Below are 24696 nucleotides of genomic sequence, written 5' to 3' on the forward strand. Positions count from 1 at the left end.
GGTAGAACACAAAGACTGCTCGCGTCTAAAAATGTCCTGCGAATACCCCCTTCTGAGTCTTGGAAATGAAAGGAGGAAGGGCAAGGCGCTGGTGTAACACGGAGCAGCGGAGGAAATAACTCACGAGCAAAATCCTCAGGTCTTACTTTGTGCAGGAAATTCTGACCACTGACAAAAAAGGCTCATACGTACCAAAAATGTATTATCATAAAATCTTCGACAGCAGCCAGATGTAGGTCTAATTATCGGCATTTTTATTTGTATTGAAAAGGTGTTCTTGAATTTGTTCTATACCAATATATCTTTTCTCTTTCTGTCTCTAGTTCTGGTGAAGGAAATGGGAAAGTTAAATACTCCCTCTGTAAGCAGACATGTTCTTAACATCTTCTTCATCAACCTTTTTCTGCCATAATCTGCATTAAAGTGCAGCAGACGTGAATTTAAACTTGAAACTTTTTGTCCTATTAGCAATATACAGCCCAAAGCCAGGAGCAAGTATCATAAAACACCAATTTTATTGCACTAACATGTCATAAAGGTAATTGTCCTTCATACACGAACACTCTGGCCCCAAAACAGTGCTATAAAAAACCTTTCGCCAACCGTCACCGCAAACAGTCTCAGGTGAGCCACTTCGCATTCTGCAGAGAGAGAAGCCTTGAACAGAACTATTAAATCACAGTAGGTGGTACAACTGTAACTGCAATTCGGGTAAAAGCAAAGTGATTCGTCAGTTTTAGTCGCATCCCTAAGTTTTAAGAGATACTTGACCTTTCGCCAAACCCTGTCTCCTTAGTTACCGTTAGTAGATCACGATAACCGCTGGACAAATTTACCATTAAAAGTCTTGAGTCCTTGATTTCATGCTGAGATGGACTGAAGCAAACTTCTCATTTCCAGCCATGGACCGTCTGTATGAAAACAGCTCATGAGTTGCAGCCAGCGAGCTATTTAACCTAAGGTTACATTAGCTGGTTGATAATGCTGTCTTCAGCAGACTTGTTTTTCCAACTGAATTATTTTAATTAAGGGCCAATGTAAAAGATTCTTTCTTTCTTTTCTATTTCAGTGTAGCACTAGCTTAGAAGTATGAGAAGGACACGTACAAGATCTCAAACTTTAACCCTCTGTCGTTGATTTGCACTCGCTCTACGTACTTGGACAAGCAAGACGGGGAAGAAGCTTTATTGTTTGTATCGTGTAATAGTGCGTTTCTCTGTTGGCAGCCAGAAGTAGCTTTACACACAAGGAAAATGCTACAGTGATTATGCTATTGTGTACTGCTGCACTGGAATGTTCCTTAGCCTTGAAGGTCACACTCAGTTAGCTGGACATGCTAACATTTGTGAGCACATAAACAAAGTTTCAATCAATTGTGCTCTTGTTCTTTTGTTTTTCAAAAGGTTTTCAAAGAGGAACCCCCTCCATACTCTGAACTATCACTATTATCACACACAAGTTTAAAGTGTGTAGAATCCATTATCCTCGTCATTACTACTAAGCTGTGATCGTCAAGGATTTACTGAGGTTGTTGATTTATTTTCCAAATTAAATTAATGTAGCAGTTTCTTGCATTTTCTCCTCCAGATTTACGCTGACCACGAGCTGCATGAATATCTTTTTTGCTGAATGAATAAACATCCGTCCCTTCCCAGTTATTTCTGCAGCGTGTTTGTCCATTTTAAAAACCTCCTCTTCGTCCTGAAGCTCGTTTCCAAGGCAAGAGTCTCTCTCAAAAAAGGCATTCGCCACTCTTTTCATTGACAGTGTCGTTTAATGAGAGGCACTTACAGTAGACTCTAACACAATTAGGAGTTTCATGACAACCTCGGGAGGAAAATTAATCTCTCAAATGAAATTGGTCTCAGTGCTCAATATGTCACCCAGTGGGATGCGACTTCATTTCTAATCATTGATCCTCCGTGAATTAAAGCTCATTTTGTGAACGTGTCGCCTGGCGGAGGCTCCCGCAGCAGGACGCGGGCTTTCAACCTCAACCAGCTCGGAGAACCTTCCCCTCTTCCCATTTGATTCAGGGATTAGATCTGATTACAGATTTGAGCTGGACAACCTCTGAGACAGCCGTGCAATCTCCATTTTTTTCTCCTCTTGTTAAATTCACATAAAGCTAATGAGATTTTGGCTTGAGATTCTGCCGCATCCTCCACGTTTCACGAGCACGAGAAGGAGGGATTACAGCACATGTTTTCATCCACCCAGTTATTTGTCTACTGATATATATCGTTACCGGCAACTGGTGCTCCAGTGAGTTGGTCAAAGATTAGCATTTCAAAATAAAATCCTTTAAAATGACATTCAGCTGTTGTCATTGGCTTGTACCTATCTGCAAACAATACACGGTTTCACTCCAGCACATCTTTTCTCCAACGTCATGTCACTACATAATAAAATTTACTACTGTTCAACAACAAGACACAGACATGTTTTTTTCTTTTTTCCCTTTGGTGGAAGTGTATTGTGTGCGTGTGTATGTAAACATAGTTTTGACAGCAGCTCTCATTTTGGGGAGAGCCACGTGCCACACAAGCAAAGAAACGATACAACCAAACTCCTTATACGCACTCATAGTCCACATCTAGGACAGGTCGGCAGCAATAGAAAACAAGTAATACATCTTTTCGCTTTGCGTAGTCATGAAAATATCTGTTTTTATACAAAAATTAAATACAGTTACAGTATGTTACAACTTTTTTTTTTTTTTCCCGTACAGGTGAGCTCAAGCATGACTACAAAGCTTCTGAGAAAGAAAAAAGTACTACATTGGTATTTTGTCAAGGGGCTTGATAATAATACATGTGCAGCATTTCGCAAAAAACAACTGACACCCTTCAGCAAATTAAAATCACCAGAGTCACCAAAGCACAGGAGGGAGGAAGTGAGGAGGCAGGAGGTGAGGAGGGAGGGAGGAAGGAGCGATGGAGGGAGGGAGAACAGAGAAGACGGCAAGTAAGGAAGGCGGCAGCGAGGCAAGATGTTTTAAGATGTCCCCGTCCACAGTATTATTTTTTAATCACTTCAGATGATACTTAGAAATCGTGTGTCTAGTTTTGTACAGTTTGCTCTCAGAGTGTGAGTCTCCCGTCCGCCTCTAATGAGATTCACCAGCCGATGACATAACCACAAAGTGAGGCCTCCGACCGTTTCCTCTGTGACAGTGAAAGACAGCGGTGACTCCTCCAAGCCTTTCACGGATCCTTCTATCGTTCAGCACAACAGATCAGTGCTCGACCTGTTGGTAACACCGACACCCGCAACTGTGGGCATACGAAAGAGTTGCTTATGCCGAGCACGTTGCTCACACGTCTCTTGTCCTTTATGTCCTTAATGTTGAGAGTTCAGTCTCATCACATGTGGTCTTAGGGTTTGGTTGAGGATGGGAGGCCCGTCAGGTCCCTCAGCAAAGGGAAACAATTACTAGTGGGAGAAGTATGGCGGTGAGAGCGACGTGGCAGCCGATCAGTGGATGATGGAACGTGGCCCGTCCAGACAATTGGTCATCACACTCCCCGGGGCCCTGGCAGCGAGCTCTCTCGCACAGGACGCCCGTGAAGCCGGGGGAACAATGGCACCGCTGATGGTGGTGGCACGTGCCGCCGTTCTGACAGCGCAGCATCGCGTTGTCACACACTCGAGCTGCAGAGACAAAGCAAAAAGGGCAGGGGAGACAGGGTGGGGGGTGATTAATAGATCACTCAGCGATAGGGCGGCAGAGAACATCAACAGGCAGGTTCATGGGGCACAAGCTGCCTCTTCTGCTCCTGTCTGCATCGCTCTGCGTCCTTAGAGCTCAGCTGACACATTTGGGAGGGCGAAGCCAAGGACTTTGGTGAAGGAGGGCAGAGAGGAAGAGGAGACAAACAACCAGGGCACATGTACTGTATGAAAACAGCCCACAGCCCGCGGATGCCCTTTCCCTGACTGTTTATGACAAAGGAACACAGACAGACACCTTTATGGATTTTACGGATATTTTGAGGGGAGCACCACAGGAGCAAACAATGCTGGCAAAACAAAAAGAGCAAACAAAACCAATGGCGGTGATGAGGTGAAATTATTGATAAGTGAATCAAAGGATGCCAGAGTATTAACAGCCCCTCGCTTCAGGACGGCGGTATTAAAATGTGCTTCCCCTCTGGCAGGACGACGCTCAAAGAGCAGAGAGAGGGGAAGACGTGGGATGGAAGCCTGGCTCCACCAACTCTACCTTTTGATATGCAAATGTGCGTTTCCAGGTTATTCGCCAATTGCTGTTTTTTTCTTCTCTGCGGTTAACATTACAAACAAACAATACAACACTGTTGGCAGAAAAGGATGTAATGTCCTGAACCGCACTGCTCCGGCGTCCGCGGAACATTTCTTTGTTTTGATATGGACTGATTAGGACTACATAAGCTAATATTCACATTTCCAGACAAAAACCCACGACTCAATTATCCCAGGAAGCCTCTCCGCTGGCAGAGGTGAAATCCTGGAAGAGGTAATATTTGCCAAGAGATTTCAGTGTAATTGGATATCGCTCCCTGCATAAATAGTAATCACATTTTGGGTTTTGAGTAATGTGGCTCATGCGTCAGAATAAACTCAACAAATAATCATCGCCGCTGCCAAAACTGATTAAAAAGGCATCGGGATTGAGTTAACTTCATAATATCTCCGCCCTCTTCACACAGATAAAGCTGCTGTTATGTGCTTTAAATGGAAATTCCACCTGTGGATGCAGGGATTTATGATCACTTTGGGATTTGTAAGTATTTCTGTGCGGTGCTGCCATTTCTTTTCTTGTTTAGTTTTTTTTTTTTGGGTGGATCCACTTTTCATGCCTCATCTGCCACAAACAGACGGAGCGGATTTTGTGTGATGACTTTGTTCTGTTAAACTGTTTTTATGTGTTTTCTGGGAAAGATCAATAATGATAATATTACAAGAGCAAATATCATTCAAACTGCTTATTTAAAATGCAGCAGCTCTGGTGTCTGCGTGACAGATTTCTCTCTCTATGATTGTTGAGCACTGGGGCAAAAATAATGAGCCTGGCAATAAGCCACTGCTCTTTTTGATTCAGGAACTGACAGAGAAACCTGACATTTACCACTGATGTTGTAGATGGATTCAAAAAAATGTAATTGATGCTGGAAATATGATATTGTGATGTTTAGATTTAAGTGAAACACACACACACACATACACTGATATGCAAATCCTATCATGAATAAGCTGTGTGTTTACAGTCATTTCCATTTAAATGGCAAATCATTACTGAAGAAGGAAAAGATTGATGTTGCAGATGTTTTTTGAGCAACAGGTTTTTGATAATTTCCATAAAAATGGTGGAACTAGAATCTTGAATATTATTATTGGGTGTATTTGTCACTGGCGTTGATGAAAAAACATCTTGTCGTACCTTGAAAGTGCAGAGTGATCATAGCACTTTACTGATATTTTACAGTTTTGCAGAAAAACATATCATATGTCTGTGTTTTGCAATTACCTGGTGATGCACAGTAAGTATATTCTCCTCCTCTCTCCCTCTTTCCCTCCCCTTGTGTTAAACGTTTGTGTTGAGTGTGTGTGTGTGTGTGTGTGTGTGTGTGTGTGTGTGTGTGTGTGTGTCGTAGGTTGCTGCAAGGCTGACCCACTTCTCCACTGCACACCTGTGAATCATCATGCAGTCTACTCCAGTAGTATATAAACCTGTTCTCTGGCACTTGGTCAGTTCACCACAGTGATGCTACGGCCGACTTAGTCTCAGTATTCCTTGATTCTGTTGAGTTTTATTTCCTGTGTAACTCTGTGTCTTCAGGTTTTACTCAGCTGCCTCTCAGCCCTGCAGCACTTCCTGTCACTTTCACCTCTCCCTCCTCAACTCTGCTGCACTCAACTCTCAGGATTCATTCTCTGGTCAATTATGATACATTTATTCAACGTCCTCTGCAGTTTGTGTTCTGTACCAGATTCAGACATTCCGACAAGAGTGACTTTTTTACCAAACTAAGGAGGTTATGATTTCCTTGTTTGTTTGTTTGTTTGGTTTAAAAATATCTCTCAGCAGGATTACCACTGAACTAAAACTACTGAACACAATTCCATTAAATCTTATGGAAGGGTGGGGCATGTCCAAAGGAAGAACCCATTACAATTTGCAGTTGATCGGAATAAAAGATTAGAGGCAGGTATGATGTGCTCTTTGTGCGCCCTTCTAGTTTTATCATAAAATGGATTCAGTTTTAGTGAAAACTTTATATTTCCACATCTCTATAGAGCATTTTACTGTCTTTCAACTCACTGTTTTAGTTTTGTGGCAGGAAACTTTACTATTATTTTATTATTTATTATTTGTATCTTTCAATATCAGACAGACAAAATCAGCATTTAGCAGCTCGGGGTATATAAGGCACTAGAATCCAGATACAATGAGAGTGACTGTTGTTTGTCATGTGATCAGAAACATCGTCGCTGAATCAAGTGAAATGCAAATAAGTGAGAGTTAAGTTCACAGCTTGTTTCTGCTGCCCAGACGTGACTCACACCCCTTAATAATATTTTGATTGTGATGTTTATATTTAAAAGTGTAATCCCGACCTGACCAAAAGTGGTCCCACACCCTGCACACATTATAGGCTTAACACCAAATATCAGCTCCTATCAAACCAGGACCTCGAGCCGGTCCCCCCCCGTGCCGAGCAAAAAGTGTCTGTTGAACTTTGCATGAAAATAACTCCTGAATCACAGCTGGCCCGTCCTCAGCGGACCCAAACATTAACGGCCTCCTGGCTACACTGCGAAGAAATGTTGTTCTCTCGTTTCCCAGTTAATGGACACCTGCTCTGTGTGTGTTCGTAGACATTTCCATGGGATCTCCATTGTCTAGTGTACGCATTAAATGTGCTGCCTGTGGCCCGGAGGATAATCTGCGTGGCCTCCGGCAGCCCCTCAGGAACACTGTCGCTCTAAAAGCATTTGTGGCTCAATTAGTTTGCTTCTGCGGAGGCTTACGAGCCTGCAGAGTCTTAGTCGAGTCGCAGGACCTGCTGTCGTGCCAAAAACAATATCACATTAAAGTTGCTGTCTTCAGTAACTCTGTTAATAAAATGTATAATATGCATTCACGCATGCTCAGCGATGATCAGTAAAGCCAGTAAAACATAAAGCTTTTTATTTGATTGTATGTACGAAATCTAGCATTTGATTATTAGGAGGAACCCATGAAATCTTGGAGATCCGGGGGGGGGGAAAAAAGGCGAATCCAGGATTTTTAATATTGGACTTTAATAAAAATGGACAACTCACATGAGATGGATCCTCGAGAAAATATTAAAATTAAAGCAGCAGAGCCTGGACAGCATTGGTTTATGTTTGCAGACTTTGTAAAGCTCCCTCCAGAGCCACAGAAAACATTTTGCTGTATATTGATTCAGTGTTATGTTGCACAGTGGTGCAGTGGTTAGCACTGCTGCCTCAAAGCAAGAAGCTTCGAACCCTGGGGCCTTTCTGTGTGGAGCTGGAGTTTTCTACCCGTGTGTGTGTGTGTGTGTGTGTGTGTGTGTGAGTGTGAGTGTGAGTGAGTGTGTTTTCTCCAGAACTCCTCAGTGCAGACACATGCAGACCTGGGGTTCGGTTAATTGGAGACTCTAAATTGGATGGTTATTTGTTCCTGTGTGTTTGGCCCTGAGATGGACTGGCGACCTGTCTCCATCCCCCCCGCGACCCTTAAAGGATAAGTAAGATTGCAAATTTTCCCCTGTGGGACTAATAAAGGATTATCTCATCTTATCTTAATGGAAGGATGGATTTTTCCCCTGGGCACTGAACTAACTAACTTTTACCATTAAGAAAATTAAGTGATTATCATCCTATTTGAACGATTTTCCACAAATAACTTCCATATATATCGTGGTGTGGACATCCTGTTGCCCATGACTCCCTCTCGGACGTGTGCTGGCAGCAAGTGAGAACACAGCAATTTGAGTCCCGACAAAGCACCAGCTTGCTCCCCCTGAGACATACGTGCACCTCACACCTCTGTCAGATGTGTGACATTTTAGCAGGATAACTGTTATGACAGATCCATCCTTGCGCCCTGGTGTCGCACGAAACACCATGGAGAGAATTCTCCACGGCAACGGCTTTACAACGATGGAAATCCGGACTCTTGTGTGATTAGAAGCACGATTCTAAAGAAAGAGTCCTTATCCATTATTTTTAAACCTGTTTCTCGTCCACAAATACTGAACCAGAATCTTTGATCTGATTATCGGAGCACATTTCATCTAATGTGATTCTTAGACAAGACATTCAGTTCTGTCTATTGTTGACGTTTGCAGAGGATCTGACAGTCTGTTTATGTCCTAAACATAGCCGGGCAGTTCTCTAATCCTCTCATCTGATGGGATGATGAGAGGATGTCCTCACACGTCTCTTGCTGCAAACCGAAGTCTCTGAGATACAGAGAGTCGGAGCACGATAACAAGTTAAAAGAGATAAATCCATGTCCTGGACCACAGCGCCTGTCAATCCTATTTGTGGAAAATCTAGATTTTATGAGGCAGAAAAAAAGAAAGCAAACCCTTTCAAATACTTCAGTTCATATTAACAGATCGGATATTACACAAATCCCTGAGTTATAATGCAGACATTTATCTTTAATCCAATAAAAGGTTCCTTTTTAAACATGAAATACAGAGACAACAGCAGCTTAATTAAATTTTCCTTTTTTTTTTAAATGGCTTTTATAATTATATATTCAGCAGTGTAATTAACTTTAACTGGAGACAGTTTCCAGATACAGGATCTGCTAATTATATGCACCGAGACAGAATGGTGTTGCTACAATTACATTGGATCAATATCTTTTGCCATAATGTCAGGGTAAGCTGAGACCTGCGTTCAGCACTGCCTCCTGTTATCATATTAACATGAAGGCTTCATCATTAGTCATGACTGCAAGCTCGGAAGTTCAGAATAAATTGTCAGCTGCATAGTCACACTCGACAGAGGCAGGGAGTCGCACTGCAACTAAACACAGGTCTGTTCTTTTCCTTCAAGAACTCAAGTTTCAGTAAATTCTTGTCAAGTCAGAATCGGAAGCTTTACAAGAGCCCCCCCCCCCCACCCCGCTGAGAAATCCAAAATATCAAAAGACTCCACTTCACTACCTGACAATTTTGACGTTTCATGGAAAATTCCAAGTGGTTCTTGAGTTCTGCTCTGGAGACACAATTATTACAGTGGGAGGGACAATTGGACACAGGGATGGACGGACATAGGCTCCTGATCATGATATATAAAAAGTTACATAATGGTTTTTTTTGTTTAACTTAGCAGAAAGACTCACAAAACTAGCCTGCCTATGTCTAAAGAGTTAAAACATATAAGACTTAATAAATGACCTTCATGGTTCAATTTGTGTCCAAACAGAAATATAAAAAAACAAGATTTAGATTGTAATTTGCAGGAGTTTCCACGTGTTCAATGCTTATTATGTCAAGAAAAAGAAATAAAAATAAAAACTAAAAATATATTTATAACAAGAACAGTGCATTCATTACTACGCTTTAGTTGGGCAGTGACAGGTTGTTTTTACATGGTTCCTCTCCTAATGCTAAGCTAACCGAGGTAATAAAGGTACGTCCAAAAATGTCTCACTATTCCTTTAAATTGCCGCAAATTTTAATTTCATTTACAGTCTATTTATTATTGGTTTTCACCAATAGTAAATACTACCGGTATATTACTGTCTGAAGCAATATATTGATTATTTCATTTCTTCATTGTTGTAAAATGATGTGCCCTCAAGCAAAGTCACAGACCTTGTTTTGTTGTGAATTTCATATTTGCAATGAGACATTGTCCAGGTTGAGATTTTCATACAGTGTTAATCAGCCACGGTATTAAAGCCAGAACAAATGATCAATTACTCGCAGTCGATAGATAGAAAATTAATTGCTGCTATTTTAAGACTCAAAACACGCTCTGGTTCTGACTAATGTTTGATTGTGTGTGTGTGTGCAAGAAAACGCAGAAGCTTAACTGTTAAAGCGTAAATGAGACGGTGGTTTGGATTGATCAGTACCTGGTTTTCTTTCACCTGTGAATGCATGTGTGTGTTATTATCCATGTGTCATTCATGAGTGTAACAAAAACAATGCTATTATTTGCATGTTAAAACTCGTGTGTACAAAAGTGTTTGATCGATTGGAGAACTTGATTGTTGTTGTTAAGGTTAATTTACTTATAATTTTACAGCCCCTGGTTCTTTTACAAGATTAAACCTGATAACTGAAAAAAACATATATTTATGACTCGCCCATTTATTGTATAGTATTTGTCTTTGTGTTTTTTGTTTTTGTGAGAAGCTTAAAGAGATATATGACTTTAGCATCTTGTTATACAAGGAGTGTAAGGAAGGAAACCCCCCCCCCCCTTGATCATGGAAATCCTGCTAGTCCTCTTCCTGTGACTTAACACTTACTACACAGGATATTTGGTTCCTGAGGATTAACAGGAGATAGCTGCAGATCAATCTACACAAGCCCCCACCCTCCTCTCTCCTTCCCTCTCCTTCCCCTCTCACCTTCTTCCTTGTGAGCGTGGCAGAAAGGCTGCGCCCCCAGAGAGCATTGTGGGGTAATTAAAAAGAGGGCACGATCAAAGAGGTTAGGACGCTGCGGACTCTGTGATCACGGGGCATGTGGTCCGTTCCCTACGGTGTTCTCACCACAAAAGGATCCGTCTAGTTAGGACCAGTGTGTGTTGCTGTGCATGAAGAAGAGTATCTGGGCTTCGGGAAAAACAACCCACTGAATACTGGTTATTTGAATCTTCTACCTTGCACCCCCTCCCAGAATTGCCAATTAATAAGCAATCAGTGCTTTCTTTGTATTGTTAATATCATGCTGAAGTTACAAAGCCTATAAGCCTACCTTGGTTACGATTTGCAACACCAAGAGATGAGGCATTTGCTCGATCTGTGTAAAAATAGGAAAGGTTATATATTACACTGAGTCATATAATACATGCTGTTATATAGTTAAAGAACGGGGTCAGCATGCATAGATTAATAGATAATCAGGATTTGGATCGCGGCCGATTTGCCTCGGAATCAGTGGAAAAGTCCGGACACGTGTTTGCGGTGCTAAATGGGATAATGTAGAATCGTGTGCATGCAGCTTTAATGAGTGAATTTTCCACAAGACAAAGTCAGAAATGGGAACATGTGGACGCTGCTTTTTGTTATCCAGCGTGAGGAGTCCCCTCCAGGCATCAACATGCGCAGGGATGCATGGTGGGAACCTCGTATTCATAAAAGATGGTTTTCTTTCCTCTGGCTTTGGGCAAATATCTGGCTGTGCTCAACAAATATGGACGAGAGGAATCTGTCTGTGTCTCTGTCCGTCTGTCCCCATTTTTGCAAACCATGCTGCACATTGTGCTATGAACGTTTCCTTCCATCGTTTCCATTGATGTTTATACACTGTGGAAATTAAACAGCCTCTTAAAATCTGCTTGTGTATTGTAACACAATTCTCTTAAAGCTCCATTATCATTAAGTGTCCCTTGCTTTTTCTATCCTGTACAGAAATGAATGGAATTCGGCTCCTGCTTCCTTCCCAGAAAGTCAGGACAACAACATTTTCCAAATATCGAACTGTACCACATGGCTTGCAAAACTGTTCTTAAAGGAATGTGTGGGAGTATATGGTTCATAATGACATCAATAGAAAGTCATTCAGTTTGATGAGACAATTCTACTTCTTCCAAGAAACTTCCTGGAATGATTCTTATTTGGTCACATCATGCACTGGTTCACTTCCATTCATAGAAATTGGGTATTAAGATGTAACTCTATATTAATGGCTTATTTGGATTCACCTTTTTCCACAGTGGAAAACATAGTGATGGATGGTAGGGTTGGGTACCGAACTCGATACCTTTACGAGTAATGACCAGGTTACGTACTGATTCACATTAAATTAAATTACACGGTGCCAAATTTCAGTCCATGAGAGAAAAGAGAAAAGAGACAAAGACTAAGATCATCACCTCTATAGCTTCTATACATGCTGCTGAGTGGACCATGTTTTCTAGCCTGCATGGTTCCCAGCAGTTGTCAGTTTTAATGACAACTGAAGGCGACCACAGGTTCTCCTTCATGTTTGGAAGGGGAGGGTGAGGTGAGGGGCATTCAGCTGCAACATGCAACTTCACCACTAGATGTCACTAAACTCTACACACTGAACCTTTAAGTAAGTCACAATCAATAACTTCATCAACATCATATCCAGTGATCCAGTGTTTTGTTGATGTTAGCTTAGCTAGTTTAGCATTTTTACGAGAATTAACCAGTAAAGAGCCACTGGTACGTCCACAATACTTGTATGAAACCAATAATACATGAATATGTGCACATTGTAGTGGGGATATACTACAGGCAACTTTAAAAGGCACTTTAAAGGAACCATTGGTAACAGTACCATATTCCAGGTTCCTATATGTGTTTAAGTTAGAACGGTACCCAACCCTAATGAATGACAATAGTAATGTTGAGCACAATCTGTCACACAAACATCAGTCAAACGAGAGTTAGTCACTGTGAGGGATTAGTCGGCATGCAAGTTTAAAAAGCTTGAACAACTTACGCACTGGTCCATGATTGCTGGGAATACCTGCAGAAAGAGCAAAGAGACACAGAGTGTGAACTTATTTCAGTTTACTTTTGAAACTTTGGTCATGAAACTGCATGAAAAAAATTGTTTGTGTTGTTTATCCGATTTGGTCTCTAGTGTGTCCACTGATTAGCAGCAGCCATGTTGTTCCAGACAAGCTGCCCAGTTCATGATCCAACATCCGCCTTCCTCTGATGATAATAACAGGTCTGCCACTGATGAAATCAAAGAAATCGAACTAGAAACATAACAGTCTTTTTGTTGTTTGCAATAAACATGTTATTTAGTTTTATCTTTACACCCTTAAAACATAGATAATGGTAATTTGTCTCTATCGTCTTTATATATATTTATTTAAACGCTCTGAACTGGGTCTTGTCTATGGCCTGGAGCGGACTTGTTTCTACCCTGATGAGGCTTTTGTCTGAACCGTATGTGACATCAGTGTCTGGATGCACCATCTTTGTGTGATGTTAATGTCATCAGCAGACAAATCCAAACCAACAATTAGTGTAATTTCTGATCCTTTTCACCAGCTTCATCGCTTTGTCCTTCTGTGATTACGTTTCTGTAGGGGGGCTTTCATTCTGTTTGCACTCCATCCATCACTTCATTACCAGTTTGAGGCCGTCGCAGCCACTGTTGGAAAGAGCACAACACTGCGGCGGCAGGGAAAAGCTGACTTTAAGCTCCAATTTGCAAGAAAGCCAGCGAGCTACAGTGGCTGACCAGAAGTTGTTCCGTGTGAGGAATAGAGGGCGAACAAAACTGCCCTTTGAAGCCAAAACACATTCTACAAACTGATCAAACTCTCGGCCCTAACCCCCCTTAACCTGTGAACCTGCTTTGCAACACGAGATGAGTTGACGCTCCCTGTAAAGTGGCCTGTCAACATAATTCCCCGAGTGATTCCTCTTCCGCTCTCCAGGCAACTTACGGATTTTTTCGACGGACCTTCTTATTTTAGGGATTTGAATCACTCTCACTCACACTCTGCTGTCGACAGCTGCGGCCCATTCAAACGGTGGACTCCAATTTGGGCTCTAATTTATTAGATGATGGGTCACGTATGTTCATATATCTAAATGTGCGGGGATTTGAATACGTGATAGACCTCGCCCTGTTTCTACCTGGGAGATAAATGACTTCCATGATTAAAGAGGAAGACTTGAAGACAGATGAAGGCTATTAAACCATAATTAGATTTCGCACGTTCAGCATATTTGTCTTGATACGAGGCCTGTATGTTTAATATCCTCATAGGAAATATGAGCCTCACATAATGGACAAAGGCCTGTTACAGGGCCGGGGCTTTACTTATGAGAGAAATAGGAATAATTCAAGACAAAAGTGTGTTCATTCAACACCTGGGGGACCAATATTGTTACGTCACTTCCATGTGCAACATTATTGCATTTTATGCCGCCGCCAAACAAGTGCTAATATTGCTTTTGATATGGCTAGACCTCGGTTTCATCAGTTCAGTGCAGATGCGGCCAAGTGTTGGATTTTTTAATAACGGCCTGTCAATCTGACGTTGAGCACCGCGCTCAAACTCGACTCATAACACAGAAGAGGCGCAGCGGTAAATCTGGCAATAACTCCTTAGAGTTCACAAAAAACGTTCCCGCAAGCAAACTCCCACACACAATCAAAGGTGTTGCATGTGCAAAGAGGCAGACACATGCATGCACACACAACCACAGACTCACACACACTCACACCAATCACTGCATAATCCTCCAGTTCATCGCTAACAAACAGCCCGAAGAAAAGCAAGAAAGGCACGAACTTACACAAAACCAGTGGATCAATGGTAATATCATGTTTCTGAACAAATCCAATCGAAGCACCACATCTAAGAAGTCTATACGAGCAAACAGAGCATCTGAGAAACCTGCTGTCAATCCCAGAAGACCCACGTCATGGAGAGTCTCCGACTGTAAGACTGAATCAGTGTGAAGGGAGGACGAGAGGCCTAGATCTTCCACCATCTGGCCTCGCCTGGCTGTCCACCACCACATCCCTGAGTGGCTGCATTAGATTTATTGAGGCAATGAGCCCCCTGCCTCAGGCCTGGGATTTGATGAATGTGACTCAACTCCTGTCCAAGATTATAATGGGGATAATGTAAAAGAGCACCTTCTGCCTCTCACACACCATGTGAACAGACAGTTGAGGCAGGAAGGCCACATTCAATTTTTTGGACGGAGTGATATTCACCTTTATTTAACTTTGAATGAATGAAACTCAACGTGGCCGACCACTGACGAAAAACTAAAGAAGTGAAAGCTGCAAAAAACATACAGATATTTGAGTTTTGACCAAAAGTGCAACTTTTAGCCCAAGGAGCTTGAGAGAAGATGAAAAAGAAGACACAGAGGATGGTGGTAATGCAACGTGGTGTTGGAAGAAGAAGCCCAGGGAGCCTTCCACCATGGTCTGAAGTCCAGAGGGAGGACTTTAGGCCGTTTAGCTGTTTAGCTCCAGACCACAAATGCAGAACTCTATCCAACAATCAATCAGTGTACCTGAAAAATGTATTCAAAGGTTCAAAGGTTGCTTTACTCCCTAAACTGATTGGTGACTTTCAAGGGGCAATGTAATTTAGACCCTGGTCCCTGTGGTGGAAACATAGACTTGCTGCAAAGGTTCCTAGTTCTTTGGGTTGCAATGGGGCTTGATTATAAAAAATAATAAGTTATTAGTGAACCTTTTGACTGCTTGACAAATTACTTGTAAGCGTCTTATAATCTTCTAATTATTAAGAATTACGATTTACAAGCAAACAATAACTTTGCTAGGTTGAGTTTGATTGGTTCATTCTTGATCTGTCAAAAAAAAAAGAAAGAACGCAAAGGAAAACCTGATGAAACCCTTTCTTCAAAGCTTTCACTGAACGTCAACACATGTGGTGAGGAAATGTGAGGAACAAATAAGTAAGGCTGTTAGAAAACTGTTAATCCAACTACTTGATAAAGATTAAGAAAACATCGGGGAATAGAGTCAGCACTGGTCGGCATTATTGAAGTTTTTCAGTCAATTTGCAGTCATGTTGCCTGTAAAATTTGTGTTTCTGTCCGAAACACTCAGCCAAAGATTTTGTGACGGCTGAGGATCAATGCGGTTGCTCATCTGTTTCTGTCGCTCATTATGCGCACGAGTGCAGCTTCTCATGACCACTTAAACAAAAGGTCAGTCTGAGATTTGTGAATCTTCTGACGCAGCAGGACAACCGTGAAATCCACCGCCCAAAAGGAAACACTCCTCAACTCCCGGCCAAATGACACACTGTATATTTCATCTCCATGTCAGCACATATTTAACCAAACCAAAAGGTAGGGCTCAGAGATATATTTATGAGCGATGCTGCCCAGAGGCAAAGAGCTGATGAGGAGTCAAAGACGAGCAAAACTAATAAATAAGTAAAAGTTATGATGTTTTCAGTATTGCCATCGTCATCAGATATCACTGACTGCTAGAACCGGGAATACAGTGATGTGTTGCTCCCAGTATCAACGGTATCACAGTAGAAATAGAAACACTGGTGTACTCACATATATTCGCAGTTCCTTTGGGTATGGGGAGGTAGGAGCCCACACTCCAGGCTCTTCCGTGGTAGTGCCTCTTGCAGCGGCTGCAGTCTGGCCCCGTGGTGTTGTGCTCGCACTCGCAGCCCAGCTTCCCCTTGTCAAACACACAGCTGTTGGCGTGCAGGTTGCACTTGCATCTGAGACAGAAAGATAACGGCAGAAGAAAAACAAAGACATGAATAGGCATCGTTCTGCACCTGAATCGATGCCTTCTGGAGAGAATTTCGCAAAAAAGTCTGCCCCTCGCTGCGATGTTTATTTGTGCCTTTCACAGTTTTTGACGGGGGTAAATAGAAATCCTGGTGGGTTATCTCACTTGGATCGTGCCTTTCACAAAGATTCATTATGCCTGACTTTGGAAAAAAAAACACCGCACAAGGCCTCATTTGTCGCTGCCCCCCCGCGGAGAGAACAGCGATTGCGAATAAGGTCACTTTTGCCACACGGAGAGCTAAACGAAAGGCAAGCGAGACTCACTAATTGAGCAGAAAACAGGGGCCTGATAGAGAGATGATGGCCTTAAAAAGAAAAGCAGAATATCCTGAGAATTCACTTTTTTTTTTACTTTCTTCAAAAGTTCCTTTGTTATATTGCGAGGGAGCCTTCAGGCAGGAGGTCTGAGCCTCTACCGGTCGGTGGAGCTGGTTTATTAGACAGAACTGTGGCAGAGTTGACAGATTCTCCTGACAGGAGGGGAGACGAGGCCTGAAGGCTGTCAACACTCGACCAAACCCCCCCCCCCACCCCCATTTGACCACATGGAACAAACGTGCTTGTATTTCTGAGCCGGTGGAAAAAGAACAAATTGGTTGCAGCTCGAGTCTCACTTGCGGTGGGTCTAACAACCTGAATGCAGAGGGTAAATTGCACGCTCGCGGAAGCACAAGCTTTTTGATTTCACCGAGGGGCTCGTGTTTACCTCCAGTGAAGAGCTCGAGCAGAGGAAGAACAGGCAGTGTTTGTTGTCACATGAGATATTCCAGTTTCATATTCCAGCTGTGTTCCAAATATAATTCTCCGTATTTAATCTTACTCCCGAGAGGGTAGGAGGTTACAACCAGTGACCTCAGCTTCTCGGGAGGTTGGTGGTGGTGGTTGGGGGTGAGAGGGGTTTATACAGAAACAGTTAGGAGGGAGCCGTGGAGAGGATCTGACACAGAAACCCCCCCCAGGGGTTTGGATCGGCTCATGGTTTCACATCATGCCTGTGTTTGTTTTTACAAAGTGCTTCGAGGGAAGATTTCTCCCGTTTTCTAACCGGAGCCACCGGAGAACCTGAGCCGGAGAAATGACAGCGGCAGTCAGAAATACATCCATTCTAATTGACTTCCTGGCCTTACAGTGGCATCTCACATTAATGATGGATAGAACTGGGGAAACAAAGGGAAACTATACCGTGTTCTGTTTATCTGATGAGCAGCTGCACAAAGTCAGTGACTAAGGTCTAATGTAATTGGATTTCTGGTAACGCAGCTCTTTAGGTAACTTTTATTTAAACCCATCTACGTCTTAACTCATCAGTAAATGTTCATAATACACTATTGAATTGTAAAAACGAGAGAATAAATTTATGTATAAGAATAGATGCACATGTTTGATTTGGTTTGAATTGTTTTTAAATCAGAGCATTTAAATTAAAGACATACTTATAATAGCTTAATGGGATTTTGTTATTAACATTCATTTATTCATTATGCACAAAAGCATAAAAGTACAAACTATATGTAGGGTTTCAAAAAGTGATGTATAATAATTGGATTAAAACATGATATTTGCTAATAAATCATCCAAATACAATCTGAGCTTATGCAGAATGTTTATTAAACTGTTTCTAAAGGGAGATCAAACTAAAAAAGACATAATTATATGGCAAATAATTAAAAATATGTTGTATTCGCAATCATTCATTGCCTTTTCATATATTAGTTATAGACACAGATTTGTGTGAAGGTGTTTCCCCAAATTGCAAAATTAGTCAATAAGGAACGAAGTAAGAACACAGAAGATAAAATTCACTAAAATCTGAAGTGATCAAACAGAAATTCACATAAACCTGAACATTAAACTCAGAAAAAAATCAGCGACAGCATTATTAAAGTTGAACACAACTCCTCGAGTCTCTCTATAAAAGAAAATCCCCCTCTCGCTGTCTCACAATATCAGCAGCCACGGAGGATGAAAGTGAATCTGAGCCCAGATCACAGCAACTAAATGCAAATGCCTTTTTACCACACATTCCCCATAGTCCTTAACTTTTTAATCAATTAAAGTCCCTGCTCCATAAAATTAATGACTGGCTGTAGCTCTTCTGCCATGCAGACAGCGGCAGCTCCCTGAAGTCAAGAGCGATGAGATTTGACCTTCCACTTAATTAAAAACCAGCAAAATCTGGATCATCGGGTCCGACCGGTGCGGGCGGCGCGCTGATGGAGTACAGAACGTGGACTCGGGGGAGCTCTGGGATGTGATGCTTTTGCCGCTGGCATTGTCATATTGAAATCAGGGAGTTTCTCTGTCCCTGCTTTGGGCCACATGAGTCCCCCACCTGGATGTCCAGCCTTTTGAACCGGCACCATTGCAAAGACACATTTCATAAAGTTTTAATGACCTTTTAGCTCAGCCCAATAGCAATTGCTATTATCCATTATCCAAACAAGTGACTGTCCCTGAGGAGACACTATACAGCATCGAGCTGCTGTTCCTTCTTTAAACCAGGCGCAGGAATGCTCTTAAAAGATGAGGCAATTAATATAGGCGGGATAGTATAGGTGAATATGTGTTTTTGTATTTGGGAGTTACTAATAGACTCTTCATGAAGTCCCAGTTAACCCAAATTACAATAAAAACCTTTACAAATATACAACAATTAAGTATTTATATCTAACCATGCAGATATTTAGTTTGTCTTTGTTGTAGCATTTGAAATATCTGTGTCTGGAGTGAAATGGAATTTACTTTGTGGTGCTCAAACTGTTGGATAAAAAATCAACAGCAACATCTTTGTGCAGAAAAAAGAATCATTTCAATTATTAAATAATCCAGTTTCTATTGGATTCTCTCTTTACTGTGAAGCAGTTTCGATGAAAAGAGTTTTCGTAGCAAGGTTTGTGAATTGTCTGTAGAAATAGAATTGTATTGAACTGTAGAAACATTTCTGCAGAATTTTATAAATTACATTTTTCAATGTGAACTCCATCTATGAATTTACCTTCTTTGCACCGGTGTGGAAGCAGGAACCTCACAGACAACTGAGCAAATAAAACTAAATGTATCTGCAGGCTTAAAGCCAATTTTAGGTAAAACTACATAATGTTTTGGACCAAACTTTCACCATTAAACAGGAAAAAACTAAAACTCATATCATGAGCTCTTTAGTTATAAAATACCTCCTTTAATCTCCACTCCAAAAAAAAAACATAGTCATTTATTCTGCTCCTGGCTTCTAATCGGATATAGATATTAGTCTTGACTGATCTGGTTCAGACCATATGGTGGCCTGCGATCGTGCGCGCTACAAATGAAACAATGGCCGAGCCTCCACAGTGAAGGACGGCGAGGTTTCTGGATCTCCTGTGTGTTGATATTCCAGGGGAGAGACAGCTGCGGTGCCCTGGATCTCCTCCGCTGGCTGCTGCCTAACCTTTGCTTCTCCCGGCTGCTTGGCACCACGTTGACAGGCTCACTATGTCTAACACAGCTTTTCTTCCTCGTGACAGCTCCTCGCATCTCTGATCCGAGAGACAAGAGAGGTGCACGGAACTCGTTACATCGGGAGCTCAAAGAAGAGGAGACTGAAGTGACGGGTTAGGGAAACTTTCATTTGCTAATTTTCAAACCTCAACACTGACTTCCCAGCGAAAAATAAAAGCCAAGTCAAAGATGCAATAAATAAAGTTTTCCTGAAATGAATAAATTACAATGATCTAAAGCGATATAATCGTTTGAATATGAGGAAATAAGGGTTATGAAAACCATAAAAGGTGAAATAGCAGAAAAACAATGTGAAAGACAGAATTAAAGGTAGAAAATGTAAATGCTGTTGAAAAATATGCATGAAAATAGTTGGATTATTGATATTTTATTTTCAAACTAGTATCTTCCTTCAGATTTTCTTGAATATCTTGCGAGTCCACCCACAGATGTCTTCATCTGTTTGACTTTGACCTTTTTACGATGGCGTTGGCATGAACCAAACATGCTTGATTTACATATATGATAGTTTTAACTCACAAAAAACCCAAATTACACCTTTTTAAATTCATAAAGCCTTTTTATTTTTCATGGGAAATGTTAATAGTAAAAGTAATGATGGCTGGATTCCATTTAGCTGCTTTAGATTTAGGGTCCTCGTCCTGTGTAAGCTGACTCACTGTCACATTAAATGCTTCACTAGCCACCTGTGTTTATGACAATGTCCTCAGGTATAAAACGACACTATAGGTCATTAGTCCAGGCAGTTTATTATGAATCATACTTTTACTGTTAAGTGACATCTAGCGATCATTGGAGATGGTTAAGTCACTTTTTGCAAAAGCCCAAAAATGTCACATTTAAAGTGACATTTAAATTTCCGCAGCGGAGATTCTCCCCTAAGACGCGTTCACAACAGCAACAGGATCTGTGGAGTTCAGTGCAGGGAGGAGGATTGTTTGCAAATGACAGTCAGCATTGTTTAACGCTAACCAAGAAAATCGGGCTACGCTTAAATAAAAAAATAGTTCTGACATCCTGGCTATAAATAACTGTTCCCACAGCCTTTGAGTGACTATATTTTAATCTAGTAGGTCCATGAAAACAACTGATATGCTGCTGAAATGACTTTGTAACTAACTTCATTCCAGTTTTAAAACTACATATCTCAATGTCTTTGACCTGAAAATCATGACACCAGCGCCAACAAGGTAATATCTGCTCTATTTCTTACATTTCTACTCCTTTGCTGCTGCCATAGATCTCTGATTATGTCATGTAAACACATAAGCTCCGATGGTTCAACTCAAGGCCACCTGCCGTTGGCCTGTAGCAGAGTCTATATGCTGAGGAAGCCCCAGGACCAGGCCACATACAGACAAACGGCTGGTTGCCACAGCGTCTGTGTTATTCTGCTGCTGTGAAGATAAGGAGAATAAAAAGATAGCAGCTTATACAAAACGGTCTATGAACTCAGAATATAACTTCCTCCAAGACCGTCGCCTGAAACCTGGGAATGTTTATGTCGACTGCACGTCTTGAAAGTTTTTATAGAACGGCCGTGCGGTATTTAAAAACTTAAAAAAGCCGACTTTCTTTCTGTCTTTTTTTTTTCATTCGAGATTTAACCCATGCCTGGCGCTCTGAGCGATAAGACAAGCCAGACTCCCTCCGCCCCGCTATCTCACCTGCTCCTCAAGTCGGCCATGGTCAGAGCTCGTAATGTGGCTCCTCGCTGTATAAATGCATACTGAGGTTCCCCCAAACTTTCCTTGACAAGACAGCTGGAGAGGCTCACATATTCTGACCAGTGATGGTTCTGACAGATACGGCGAGATCAAGGCTGTTCAGGGGAAACTTTGGCCTTGCTGAAAATTTTAGATGAATGTCAATGTGTTACCTGAACAAACCCGAGTAAAACCGCCCGACGCCGTGCAGCGGGGGGGGAGAGAGGCTCGTTTGATTCCTCTACATGAGAGGAAGCACGGCTGTTATGCATGTGAGCGACAGCCGCACCCAAAATAGAAGCAGGTGTTGGTCATGTTTGTTTGTTTGTTGTCCCCCCCCGACTGTGTGTGACAGCGTGATTTCTTTTGTTTTTGTGTTTGGAAGAATGATGCATTTTACAGCCTTCCATGCTGTTATTGGCAAAATGAATGGGCCCAGTGCAGTGATATTACAGCTCCAAGTAAGTGACTCATACTCCCGGTGTGACGGAAAGACGGAGGAGTGAAACACAAATGATTGGACACAAACGCAGCCAGACGTTGTGATGCAGTCCCTGACTCTGACCATGGTTTGAGGCCAACAATCGCTTTGATATATGAAGAGAAGAAGGTATTTTAGTCGGCAGGATTTAGAAAAGAAAACTAGAAAACCGCCCCACTTCCTCTACCAATTACCCGGTGAAGTAAAAGTCTCCATACTTTTTACTGACAGACTCATTTGAGGCTAACTTGACCTTTGACCTAACCACTGAAATCTAATCAGTTAATCTTTGTACAAAAAGTATTTTTTTGCCTTCAATTTGTCATCTTTTCATCTCTAACTTATTATTATTGTTGTTGTTATTGTTATAGTTATTATTAGTTTCTTGTTTTGCGAGTCCAAGGGCACATTTGTACCAAATTTGAAGAAAATCTCTGAAGATGTTGTGTTGTGATGATTGTGTTCACAAAGGGACGGACGGACAGACAACCTGAAAACACAAGAACGACTTGTCAATGAGTTTTGTCTCTAACAGGCTTTGCTGCTGTGATGGTTGATTTACGCCGTCAGTTCTCTCTCAAAAAACAAGAAAATCAATACATCAATTCACTTCTTAGACGCCGGCACTGAGTTGATTTGTAAAATGATTGGGTTTATAACGCACTGAAGCCAAAGTACATTTTATAAGTTGCTATGTAACAAACCATTCAGACCTCTCAGGTTGTCATTCAGTCGTCCACAGAGTAAAAACCTAATTTACTTCTTCTTGTGAATCCACGATTTCAACCTCACCTTTCATTTACTCTAAGTTATGACTCAGTCATATTTTGCACTTTGCACAGTAATTAAATATCTCTTGTTTTAATCGTTCTATTTGTATTAGCATATTCAGTGGGTGAGGGTTGAACTTATGAACTCCAGTATTTCTGAAATCCAGCTGCTGGATGCATATATACGAACAAACGTGCATATATACTGATAAAAGTGCCTGGTCCTGCTTTGCCTTCTGGAAACTTTGATGTCGGGGAAACGTTCAGTCTTATCTGATCTGGTTTGCTTAACTTTGTTTACTTTTGCAGAAAAAAACCTAAATTATTCATGTATATCAAATTAATAATATAGCTTGCATAATGCCGACTAAAAATAGAGTTAATGCAGCTGCAGCTCTGTAAAAGTAAAAACGGATGCTTTATGCAACCTGACTTAATTAGAATTTTGAGCTTCAGTATTATAGAATTAAATTCAGCATCTCTGAAGTTCCATTAAACCGGTGAAATGCATCCCGGTTGTCTTTGGCAAACTGAGACACGTTTGCAGGGGGAAAAGGGAAAATGAGAAAAAGTTTTCCTTCTTCAGCGACGGCCGTTCGAGCAGGGACAAGGAAAACGCAGCTTCTATAAGGAGTTTGACAGCGCTTGTGCACGTTGACTCCTCCATCTCAGACGGCATTGAACTTTTCCTGGAGGAGAGTCACAGAGTCACCTCATTACACCGGGGCTGTGTCACCATGAAATTGAAGGGTCCGATTAGGCTTGTTTTTCGTCGCTCTGTGCTGTGGCCAATTTCAGCCATTCTTCGGGGTGTAATGTAATACATCTCAGGCAAATTGTTTGCGTCCGCCCCATCGAAAATATAAAGCAGCCCCACCAGAGCTCCCTAAATTGTTGGAGAAATATTAGGAACGGATCACAAGTTAATTCCCCCCGCTCCAATTTTCCGCCGAGGCGAAATGAAATTTGAATTTGCGGGGCTTGGACCACTGCCACCGAAAGCCTGTGATTTGTTTCAATGACAGGGCCTATTATTGAGGTTGTGCATTGATGTCGGCATACAGTATGGTAATGTCTGCCCCCCCCATCCCCGTCCCCCCGTCCCACCTCAGCCCCTCATCGTGGAGGGCCATCTCATTCATGTGATGTAAGCCTCTGAGACAAGGAGGAAGCCGTGAAGAAATCGGCAATGGGAAGACATATTAATATGGAAATCAGAGGCCGGCTGCACATTCTGCACTGTGTGTGTGTGTGTGTGTGTGTGTGTGTGTGTGTGTGTGTGTGTGTGTTTGTGCGCAGGAGCATGCAAGTGCTTCCTGCAGGCACTCGCCTTCTAAAGGATGAAGGGTGAATGTACAAATAAAAAAATGTTTTCTGAATAGTAGTGGTAACACTTTAATGTAGTAAGAACGAGACATGCTTTGCTACTGTATTAATCAGGTGAGGACACACATGCACACACACGCACACACACACGCACACACACACACTTATACACCGTTGGAATGCAACAACAACCTTGTCCGCTCCACACAGTAAGGCTCCATCGTACAATAGGTGTGTAGCGAAAGGACATGTTGATGCATTTACTATTCATGGCTGCTGCAGCCCCTCCAGAGACAGTTTATGTTGATGTACTTTCCCTGGCACCAATATATTATTTACAAAGAAAGCCCGGGCCTTAATGAGCACTAATTAAACGCTGGAGACGGGGAGATGACTGGCAGAAAATATCGCAGCATGTGACAGACA

General features: G+C 41.8%; 1 protein-coding gene across 3 annotated transcripts in view; it reads right to left on the reverse strand.

Annotated features, from left to right (window-relative positions):
• Positions 1-496: 496 nt before the first annotated feature.
• LOC118117226 (netrin-G1) overlaps positions 497-24696 on the reverse strand; it is a 59322-nt gene continuing 35122 nt past the window's right edge. For 2 of the 3 annotated variants that reach the window (XM_035169290.2, XM_035169289.2), the window contains exons 4-7: positions 16241-16413; positions 12657-12683; positions 10941-10985; positions 497-3654 (exon numbers count right to left, since the gene is read on the reverse strand). In XM_035169290.2, the coding sequence (XP_035025181.1) occupies positions 3416-3654; positions 10941-10985; positions 12657-12683; positions 16241-16413 (484 nt within the window). In that variant the 3' untranslated portion in view covers positions 497-3415. The remainder of the gene's footprint in view (positions 3655-10940; positions 10986-12656; positions 12684-16240; positions 16414-24696) is intronic. The other variant, XM_035169292.2, reaches the window with a different exon arrangement.

The sequence above is a fragment of the Hippoglossus stenolepis genome, chromosome 11 (assembly GCF_022539355.2).
Source record: "Hippoglossus stenolepis isolate QCI-W04-F060 chromosome 11, HSTE1.2, whole genome shotgun sequence".
In the NCBI taxonomy this organism is placed as follows: domain Eukaryota; kingdom Metazoa; phylum Chordata; class Actinopteri; order Pleuronectiformes; family Pleuronectidae; genus Hippoglossus; species Hippoglossus stenolepis.